Source organism: Camellia sinensis, chromosome 8 (assembly GCF_055761805.1).
Source record: "Camellia sinensis isolate YWXY chromosome 8, ASM5576180v1, whole genome shotgun sequence".
NCBI classification, from domain to species: Eukaryota; Viridiplantae; Streptophyta; class Magnoliopsida; order Ericales; family Theaceae; genus Camellia; species Camellia sinensis.
The window spans coordinates 21441852-21453333 of record NC_138968.1 but is presented as its reverse complement, the minus strand read 5'-3'; the positions used below and the strand labels follow the sequence as shown (position 1 = coordinate 21453333).

At 33.7% G+C, this 11482-nt stretch overlaps 1 protein-coding gene across 5 annotated transcripts; it reads left to right on the top strand.

Annotated features, from left to right (window-relative positions):
- Positions 1 to 1046: 1046 nt before the first annotated feature.
- LOC114295032 (SNARE-like superfamily protein) lies at positions 1047 to 10009 on the top strand. Of its 5 annotated transcripts, none has more exons than XM_028239211.2 (6): positions 1047 to 1296; positions 2072 to 2300; positions 2819 to 2933; positions 3495 to 3613; positions 9550 to 9608; positions 9831 to 10009. In XM_028239211.2, the coding sequence occupies exons 2-5, from the start codon at positions 2077 to 2079 to the stop codon at positions 9599 to 9601; spliced, it is 510 nt and encodes a 169-aa protein (XP_028095012.1). In that variant the 5' UTR covers positions 1047 to 1296; positions 2072 to 2076; the 3' UTR covers positions 9602 to 9608; positions 9831 to 10009. The 5 variants fall into 5 exon arrangements, with proteins under 5 accessions (XP_028095012.1, XP_028095013.1, XP_028095010.1 ...); XM_028239212.2 differs by having other exon boundaries at positions 9771 to 10009; XM_082882215.1 differs by having other exon boundaries at positions 1161 to 1323.
- The last annotated feature ends 1473 nt before the right edge of the window (positions 10010 to 11482 follow it).

Below are 11482 nucleotides of genomic sequence, written 5' to 3'. Positions count from 1 at the left end.
CTTTTGAGAAAATTATACTTTCTTGTTTTCCGTGTTATATTATTTTTACTGAATTTTTTTAATATTTAATTTTTTTAATTTTTAGACACACCTAACATAAATACACCTAAAAAGTAAAAAAATCTTTTAAAAATTCACTAAATACCAAAAATACAAAAGAAATACAATAATTCAATACATTTTTTTTTATATTTGTATGTATTTATTAGTTTTTAAAAATATTTTTTCATAATTTATTTTTTTTAGATACATTTAAGTAAAGTGCATCTAAAAAAAATATTTAAAAATTTAAAAATATTCACTTAAAAAAAAAAAACCACAAAAGTGACTTTTTGCGACGGTAAAAAATACCGTCTCAAAAAATCATAGTATTTGCGACGGTAAAAAATACCGTCTCAAAAAACAGAGTATTTGCGACGGTAGAAAAATACCGTCTCAAAAAGAAGAGTACTTGCGACGGCAGAAAATACCGTCGCAAATACTCTCATTTTTTGTGACGGTATTTTTCTACCGTCGCAAATACTCTGTTTTTTGAGACGGTATTTTTTATCATCGCAAATACTCTGATTTTTTGAGACGGTATTTTTTACCGTCGCAAAAAGTCACTTTTTGCGACGGCAAGTATACTGTCGCAAATAGTTCCATCTTTTAAGCCCCATTTTCTTGGAGTGATTCTTTGCATCTCTAACCCTGCTTTTTAAATAATTTGGTTTGTACATTTTCAGTTTTAATTTGATTATTTTGTTAAAATTAATGAATTTGTTACACGTGTTAGTCTTTTTAGATGTTTGCATTAAAAAAAATTGATGATTATTTAGAGGGGACAATCAAATTAAAATTAGACTTAACTAATAAGGATCAATTTATTTAAATTGAAACAAAATGAATTAAAGTAAAATTTTGATCAACCAAAGTAAAAAATGTAATTTACCCGAAGTAAAAATAAGAAATAATTTTGGCCTTTTTGTTATTCTCTTTATTTAAATATAAATATAAATATAAATACAAATTTTATTTTTATTTTTATAATTTTATGAAATTTAAAATTTAGTATGATTCTCGAACACACACACTTGCAAAAAAAATAAAAAAAATAAAAAAATAAAAAATTATTAATTATTATTTTTTTAATAAAAAAGTGAATTGAATAATATTTTTTTGGGGTAAAAACTAAAAATCAAACCCAAATTAGGGAAAAATAGCAGTCAATTTGTGTCTCCTCATCGTGGAGTGCGATCCCTGAGGGAGACTCTCCAGCTCTTCGATCGGTACTCATCTGCAACTCCGAGCACTAGTGTATGATCTTCTTCTCTCTCTCGACCTGTATGATCTTCTCCTCTCTCTCTCTCTCTCTCTCTCTCTCTCACACACACACACACACACACACAATTTACTATTGTGTTCTAAATTTTTGTTCTTTATTATTTTTTATTCCAGTTTTTTCCTTTTCCAAATCCTACATTTTTGCTCTGTTATTGTATCTTGTGCTGTTATTCCTTTGAATGTTGCTGAAAAATGCTATCACTGTGAATTTTTGGAAATGTATTGTGACATCTTATGTGACTGTTTGTCTTGATTTCTGCGAATGAATTTCAACATTGTGATTTTATCGAAATGGATTTGGGCATTGTGAAAGATGGAAATAAATGTTTTTTCAGCTGATTTTTGTTGATGTTGTTTGGAAAATTAAAGAAAAAAGATGAAAATGGAAAAAAAAGGAGTATAGAGAAGATAACAAGCCTTGGGTGTTACTCTTGGGTATTGTTGTAATCGGGTTTTTGATTGTCGATAGTTTTTTTTGAAGATGGATGGCAGGGTTGTGTTGAGATTTTGCCTATGATCAGTGGAGATGCCTATGCCTATTATTGTTTGATTTGAACTCATTGTTTAGATCCAATTTATAGAATCTCTGAAATGTAGCTGAGATTGACTGATGACAGCCTGATCTATCTCTAATGAGTGTTTGAATTGTTTGTGCTTTAGATATCCTAGCTTTTCTCCCAAAAATCGTTTTTTCCCCAGCAACTGAAATCTGATCCACTGAATTCATTTGGTTTGATTTGACAATCAGGAGAAATGCAATTCTTTGGAGGGTCAGAGATCAGTCCATCACCGCCAGCACCGACGGTGTCGGGAAACAATGCTCACATGATGTACGTGTTCAATAGGAATGGGGTGTGCCTACTTTATAGGGAATGGAATCGTCCACTGCACACCCTTAATGCCCAGCAGGACCACAAGCTCATGTTCGGTCTACTTTTTTCCCTTAAATCCTTGACTGCAAAAATGGATCCAACAAGGTTTGTTTTGCTTCTTCAAGTTTTGAATTTCAAACATAATATGTTTGCGTGAGTATTTTGATTTCCCATAAAAATTAAAAAATTTCATTTGATTATATAAAACAGAAAATATTTCGGCTGTGCAAAGAAAACTAATAATTTGACATGCATATACTGTTTGTTTTGGGATCCATAAGATGGTATTAGAAACACTATAAGTGGTTCTAATGCCATATGTGATATGTTGATTCCTATAACAGAAAACTCTTCCTGTATCATCTATTGGCGTTATTAACTCCATATCTATTCTTAGCTTGGAGATTGATTAAATTTTTGTTGAAATTGGCATATGTTTGTTAGACATATTTTGTTTGGTATTGGAGTCTCACACTGTAATAGATTCATGATTCATCACTTGTTTGGATTTGGAGCTAATTTTTTCATTGAGGTCCAAATGTTGTGCCAGGCATTGTTTTTAATTATTTTGGTTGTGGTTGGTGTTCAATGATTGTATGATTTATAATTACTCTTTTGGACAGTGCGGAGAAGGGAAATCTTGGGGTGCCTCAATTACCTGGACAAGGGTGTTCATTTCACAGCTTTCGTACCAATACGTACAAACTCAGTTTTATGGAGAGTCCATCTGGTATAAAGGTCAGTAAAATATTCATTTACTTATCTTGCTATCACACGCATGCAAGTAGTGCAATTGTGAAATTTCTGTTGAAGTGGTAATGTGCTTCAACTCGAATGATTTCCATTTTGGGGTTTTTATCAGAAAAAGTTGTGGATCCACAGGAGTTATGTTGAGCTCCCAAATATGGATGTGACTATCACGTGATGAGGTCATATGAAAGTCTTTGATAAGAAAACTTGTGTTCCCAGTGACATTAATTGATGTATTCAATGTAATGGCAACGTGGTGCTGTGCATACTTTAGACTGGAATGATAGGATTCAGGTCATTAAGATGTCTTGTTTGACGTGACAAGTTAGTCCCTTATGCGAGAAAGGTTTTGTTTTGAATTTTTACAATGCATTATACTTAAAATTGAGAAGTTTTTGATTTACACGAGACTACCTGTAAGAGCACTACACTGAAAGAAAGAATTCACTTCACTTCGCTTCACTTCACTTCAGGCTCTCATTACTAATTTTTGGTATCTGTGTAACCACACAGTTCTCATTGTACAACTACATATAAATTTGTTTGCAGATCATTCTCGTCACTCATCCCAGGACTGGTGATCTAAGGGATTCCCTGAAGTATATTTACAATTTGTATGTTGAATATGTTGTCAAGAATCCACTCTATACTCCAGGAACTCCAATCAGGTGAGTGATATATATTTTCTATCTTATTTTTATCATTGTGAAACACTTATATGATGACCTATTAGCTAAGGGTTTTAAATGCTGCATGACACCTCGGAGATTTTCTCTGTAGAAGTTAATTTGATTGGGCTGTTGTCCCTGACGGGTGCCTTCTACCATTTTGGAGAATAGTTTTTCAGCAAAATATAACCAAATAGAGAAAATATTGGAAGGATTAATTTATTCAATCTAAAACAAGTTTCATTACTGACTAGATTTAACCTGCTCACATTTTTTACCATGCAGTCATTGGTCTTTTCTAGCTTGACACACATAAATAACACTCCTTTGTAAATGAAAACTATTCATCAAACTTCAAAAACGGTTTAGCAAAATTTTCTGGCTTGACACACATAAATAACACTCCTTTGTAAATGATAACTTCTCATCAAACTTCATAAATGGTTTATCAAAATTTTCTACTTATTTTCTTGATTAGAAAGGCTATTGAAGCTTGCTATTTGGTAAAGAATGTAAAATACTACCCAAAATTAGAAAGACGGTAGATATAGTTTGCTTTAATATATATATATATATATTTTTGATAAGATAAAATCTTAAAACTTAAGGGGTACATTGTAAGAGAACTTTAAAGAACTACGCCTTTTGAATTTCTTGTGTAGTTTTGATAACTAAATAAATAATTATATATATATATATATATATATATATATATATATATTTGCTTTTTCAGAAGTTTATTTCCAAAAATGATGTTGTGGAGGGCTCATATGCCTGAGAATATATAATATTAAGGGCAAAATCCACTTTAAGCCCTAGTAGATTGACCTTAGAGCACTTTACCCTCTGTTATTAAAAAATATTCAAAGAGGCTTCATGTGGTTTTGACCATTTTGCACTTTACCTCCTTACTGTTATTAATTCAGTCAAAATTGATTGAATTTGTACACAACCCACCACTTTTGGAAGTTGTTAGGCAAAATCGTAGTAAAAGGACAAACTTGTCCTTATTTCATGCTCACAAAAGAAATTTCAAAGTTATCTAGGAATTGTGAATAATCTACAAGTGATGATATATGAGTTGCATATGGAGGTTAGTAAAGGTGAAACTCAATCTTGTAAACAACAGTTTTCCCAACAAATCCATCGGAGACAACATCACATACCGTTGAACGAATGAGAAGTTGCTGGTGCTGCCGACAACTGGATGATCAGGCTTGATGTTGTGCGTGCCTCCGACAATGGAAATTGACCCTTTCTAGTGTTGTTTCATACTCAGAGAGTGATCTTAGCCCCTTCCCCAGCACCTCCTCCCTCCTTCCCAGTCACCCCATCCTGACCTGCTACCTCGACTCTTTCCTTGCCACCCCCCACCCAACCTTATCCTCCACCTCACGCCTCCCCCTTTCCCATCCCCAGTTTTTGCAGCCACCTCTTCTCCCCTTCCCCATGACTCTGTAGATCTGCAACTCGGAGACAAATTGGTTGCCTTATTTCTTGAATTTGATTTTTTGGTTGCTGCTAGAGTTTCCAGGTTCCTGAAATGCAGCATTTGATTACACAACTAGAATTTTTTGTCATTTTTCTTATAATTCTTATCAAGTAAAATATTGAAGCAACAACTCCTTGTTCCTAAGTTATACTCATGCTGCTCTGAGTGTTTCTGTAGGTAGAGTCTGTTAGAAATAGAAAATGGAACAGGATATTGAAATTCTTTAAATCACAATGCCTTAACTGGCATAAGAAAAAATGGTGTTCTTAGCTATGTATTGGAAATTTATTTATATGTTTACCATCAAATTAGATAAGATCTTCATCAGAAATTCTTAAGTGCAATATTTATGTAATTATATGCAGTGTATATATAAAGTTGGGTATATATATACAATCTTTGATTTATATGGAGATGTAGACAGAGGAGAGAAGATAGGAGAAGACTGGTATTAAGGTCATTCTATTTCTTTTGTTAATGGTGTTAGTATTGCATTTTAGTTCAAAAGCACATGGGAGCAAAATGACTATTTTAAACGACAGGGGGTAAAGTTCTTCAGGCCTGAACTGTTGGGGGGGTAAAGGAGATTTTGCCCTAATATTAATTTTCCCACCCATCATGTTGTTAAACATGATCATCTGTAATTGTTGTCTATATGTCAATGACAAACTCTAGTACAATATTTCTTCTCTCGAGGTTATTATGATGTCCTCTTTTCTCTTAGCATGCTATGCACGAACTAAAATGTACAAGCCACTAAAATGCCACAGGTATAGGTCTCTTCAAGTTATAAATAAACTGTGATGGGCAAAAACATGGGAGAGATTAGAAATTAGGAAACATTCTTTGAAGCATCTTTATTGGAAATTGGAATCAAAATTTCCTTTTGTCTGCCATTTCAGTTGGCTTGCAAATTGAAATGTTCAGGAGACATCCTGGAAACATAAAAACAGCAAAATATATTTTGGAAACACATGGAAATGGCTGGAAACACAAATTTAAATCTATTTATGAATGGTTAGTGAAGTAATTGAACTGAATATGTTTAAAAACTGACACATTCCGCATATGATAGGACTAGGCTGGAATTGAGGGAGTAAAAGCTAGTTCAACTAACAAAATAGTGATTGAATTTTATTTTTTTTCACTAGTAAAATGCATGTATAATTGTAAAGTTGGTTTTCTCATGTAATCCTTATTATTGTTAGCAAATGTTGTACCATGAATTAACAGGCATGAACTCTATCTAGACATTTTTTTGACAATTTAGAAGTAAAGGAACAAACTTGAAGTAAAACAGTTTGCAATCTAATGGCAAGTAATGTGGGAGCTGAAGTTCAATTCAAGTTAGCCCTTTTTGGTTGGATGTGGCTTGGAAGATTCTAACCATTGTGGAATGAAGGGTTCAGTCCAACATGTGAAGGGCAAGTCTTCTAGGTTGTTTCATTATTTGTTACCAGACACAGTTGATCTTCTGAGGATATATTTTTAGAGTTTGCAGATTCTATGGATTTTTGAGTCAATCAGTTGATGTATTGGTGTATAGGTTTTACGTGTATGTAGCTTCTGTATGTGGGTTGCGCATACCCATGTTCTTTTTTTTTCAATTAATTAATTAAATTAACGAAAATATACCAAGTTGGGTTACAAACTTACAATAATTAACAACCTACTTGCACTTCCTCTTCAACAGACTTCAAATCTCAAATTGTCATCCTCTGAGAAAGGTTGTTGAAGTTATACTTATCCTAAAAAACAAGGTTATTCCAACCATAACACCGCAGTTGAGTTTTGACCAAAGTCCATCCCATCTAACCAAGCCCACCAACTCCTGCTAGGCTATGGATCACTAATAGAAGCATGCTATTCCAATTGTAATTCTTCCCTAACTTAGATCTTCTCCCATTGGGTTTTTCTTTTCTTACTATATGGTCGCAACCCATTGGTGCCTTTCTAAAAAAATAAAATAAAATGTAACCTAACAAATAAAAAGAAAGACTAGTTCTTTTTCTTGTCCTTTTGAATAATTCTATGGACACTAGCACTGTTACTAAAAGGAGGAGGTCAAATATGATTGGTTGTCAAACAAGCTATGTTTCTTGAATATGCAACTATGTTACACGGACTCGGGTGCAGTGCAGGTATTTGGTGCGGGTGTGTTTCTGGAGGTCGGACACTTTAAAACTAAAAATTGAGGATACGTGGATATGGATCCAAATTTGGATACGGGAACGGGGTTAAAATACATTAAATGGTTATTTTTAAAATATATTTATTATATGGAGATGAGTTTAAAAAAGTTAAGGAATATAACAAATCTTGTTAAAAAAAATAACAAATAAATAATAAATAAAAATTATAAAAATTATTTTAGACATAAAATAAATTATATTATATATGATAAAATAAATTATTTTAATTTTAGGCATAAAAATTAAGTTATTTATGATGTATTATATTATATAATATTTTTTTGGGTGAATAATATTATATAATATGAATAATATTATATTACTATAGTTTATATTATATATAATTCAAATTATATTAAAAATAAAAGTGAGACAAATAGAGGATAGGAGAAGAGAGAGAGAGAGAGAGACACCAAAGGGGAAGACGAAGGAACACAGTCGATTAACTTCGCAGATCCATCAAGCTTTGCAGATCGATCTTCGACTTCGACTTTGCATGGGTCTTGCGATTTGGCTCTTCAACTAGGTCATATTGAAGTCGACGATAAGGTTCTCTGTTTGCTCTCCTTTTTCGTTTCTTCTATCCGTTTCTAAATAGCCGTATCCCTTTCTCTATCCCGCACCTGTACCCGCATCGTGTCGACATAGGTACAATGAAGCACGGACGCGGACACGCGACACGACACGGACACGACACGGACACGTAAAAACGCAAATTTTCAAAAAATAGGGGACACGACACGCTAGGGACACGTTCAATATATCTAATTTTTTTATATATTATATGTAAAATTAAAAAATATATACTATTTTTATATGTAAAATTAGGCATCGATTATATATTATATGTAATAATAGTAATGATATATACTATTCAAGTCTTTTTTATATATTATATGTAAAATTAAAATTTCATTTATTATATGTAAAATTAAAAAATATATACTAATTTTATTTTGTGAATTTTAAGTTTAACAAAAATAAAGATAAAGAAATAAAAAAGAAAAAAGAAAAAAAAAGAGTGAAGGAAATAAAAAAAATAAAAGAGGAGAGAGAGAAACGGGTGAAATAAAAAACAGAAGGGAAAGTGAAAGGGGGAAGTGAAATCAGAGAGGGAGAACAGTCGAAGTCGAAGTCGAAGAAGAGGAAGGAGAAGAAGATGGAGATGAAGAGGACGAGGCGAAGAAGAAGAAGAGAGCAGACAAATACCTCAGCTTCTTCGTTGATCTGAACAGGTTAGGCTCCTCTCTTCTCCTCCCTCTATCTCTTTCTCTGTCTCTGTCTGTCTCCTCTCATCTCCTCCCTCGATCTCTGTCTTCTCTCCTCCCTTGATCTCTTTCTCTGTTTCCTCTTCTCCCTCGATCTCTTTCTCTCTCTCTCTCTCTTTCAGTTAGGGCTTTAATCCACCTCAGGCGTGTCCGGAAAGTGTCACAGCGTGTCCATGGCGTCTCCGACTGCAAAAATTCAAAAAAAAAAAGAGGACACGTTAGAGAGAGTGTCGGACACGTGTCCACCGCGTGTCCGACGCGTGCCCGTGTCCGACACGTGTCCGACACTCGTACGCCGGCCCTGAGGACGTGTCGGTGCTTCATAGCATAGGTACCTCTGAAATTTCAAACCTTGTAACGTAGATATCCAGTGATGTTTGTACACATGCTTTTAGTAGGATTTTTAGTGCATGTAGCATTGCTCTTTTCTTTTACCCTTATAAGTTTTTTTTTCGTAATGTGTTTTTCTCCAAATTTATCTGGTATTTTCCACCTCAAAGAAGTTGAAGATATTTTGTTACCTTTTGGGGTTCTATCTTCTAATCTTTCCCTTTATTTTCTCAAAAAGTATATTAATAAGACATGAATATTTGTTGTGTCCTCGTTTCTTGGAGATGAGAATTAAATGAATTGGACACCTAGAGACATATCCGCACCCGACACCCGACACCCGAATCTAAGTCCATGTAACAAAGGTTATACCACATCTCATTCCTTTGGAGGTTCCAGTATTAGGTACCTCGTATGGTTGTTGGATAGCTGATGACGAGTTATATAGATGTACCCATCTCTTGCTAAATTGGTCAATTAGTTGTACATGTATGATGTATGGTTTTTGGAACAAGCATTTTATGTTAATCAATGCTCTCCATGGACTGTTGTTCGGTATATTTCTTAGAAATTGTTTGGAGAAAAAGTTTCATTTTTTGCTTCTCTAGTGTAGTAGTTGATTCTAATCACATGTAGCTGTACTTGCTGGTGCAGATGTGAACTATTCAATACAACACTTGACCAGTATGTAAGAGGCCTTGGATAGCATCACGGTATTATGCTGCTTCCATTCTGTGATTTATCCACTATTGCTCTGTTAGCAGAATACACTCGATACTGGCCTTCAGTCAGTATAACAGTACATTTTGTTTCATATGAAGGCCGCCAAAGCTACTTCGTTGAATCCATTCCCATTAATCATTTCTGTTTGGCAGATGGTGAATCAATTTATTTGTGAATGTTGGCTTAGATCTTTCCTTGTGCTGTTTCTATAGGAAAAAACCGTCTTCACTCAAGAGTACATCATGTGTGTTTGGATATAAAGAAAAACTTCATTGGTAATCTTTTCCTTTACATTCATCTCTTTTATTTTACTATGGCATGTTTGGAAACTCTCTACTGTAGCATGAAACATTGCGGCTTCCATCTATTTTAGTGACTCCCCCTTGCTAAATTCTTGCAATCTATGAAGATGTTTATTTATTTATTTATTTTTTGACTTGAATTTTGGGCTAAGCCTTTTGCTCAAGATGTTGTATCTTTTATATATCATTTGAACATATATAGATAGTTTAATTGTGATCTCCATGCAAGATAGTGCAATTTGTTTGTTTACTGCATAGTTGCTTATAACATTGTATTTGGATCATCAATTTTGATAGGGATTTAAAAAGGAAAAAGGAAAGTGTAGAAAAAATTTAGTTTATGTTTTATTCACGTCTCTCTTACCTTTTTCTCTTTTCCTTTCTAAGTCCCTACCCAAATCTAAGATTTAAATACAACCTTAGGGGATATAAATTATGTGTATTTGAAGTTTATTCATAAGATTTCATAGTGAATGATATCGGATGGGCTAATTGGAGTTTTCCATAATATAAAAAAAGTTTTTTTACTAGCCGGTCCCAATAATTGAATCCATTACCTATTAGGTCCTAAGTTTCTATCTCATGCACCAGCAAGTCCTGTTATATTTTTTTTATCCCAACTTTGTCCCTGTTGTTATACTGTTGCGCGTTTGGTTTTTTTTTCTTCCTAATTTCCTGTTTGTTTTTGAACTCCAAATTGTAAACCTCCGACAATATTTTTTTGGGTCATTTTTCATCTCTAACACGTCACTACCGCAACCTGTTCAGATCCGGTGGCGATGAGAGAAAAAGAGAAAAAAAAAAGAAAAGAAAGTGAAGTGAATGAAGGGACGAGAGGAGAAGTCATTGTCAGAGAATAATTCTCATCATTTTACGTTGTCACAAATCAAGACAGAATCAAAAATCTAATTCAGTAATAAATTTATCATGCAACAAATCTTAGCCAAAGTTATAGTGATAAATTTATCATTGTTGAATTTGTTAAAAAATTTACAAATAGCAGACTTGATTTGAGAGAAAGGGGCATTACAACAAATTTATCATTGAAAGTAACAAATTTATCAAATCAGTTATACATCTGTAGAAGATCAACAACACATTTCAATGCACTGATTGGATATTTTGCATCCTAAACTGGTGATGGAGGAAGACGGTGGCAGCGACGATGTCGAAGATGGTAGATCGATGATGGAGGATTGCGGTGTTGAAGCTATCAGATGAATGATGGGGGAGGAGTAGCGGTGATGGCAACGAGGGAGAATGACGGTGGTGGTTGAGGCGAGTGTAGTTGAACCGAGTGACATATATGGTGATGGTAGAGGATATAGTATGCCAGTGACATAAATAGGAGAGTGAGAGAGAGAGAGAAGAGAGAGAAATAGAGATAGGGATGTGTTTGGATTTAAGGTAAAAACAATCAACTAAATGCGAAGGGTAAAAATAAAAGATGAGCTAAATTATTTTAGCTCAAGACTTCTTAGGAATTAAGTCCACTTCAAAAAAATCGGCCTGTAACTCCTATAAAAAAGAAGTAACAGGATTAGTCCAAAAGTACAACCCAA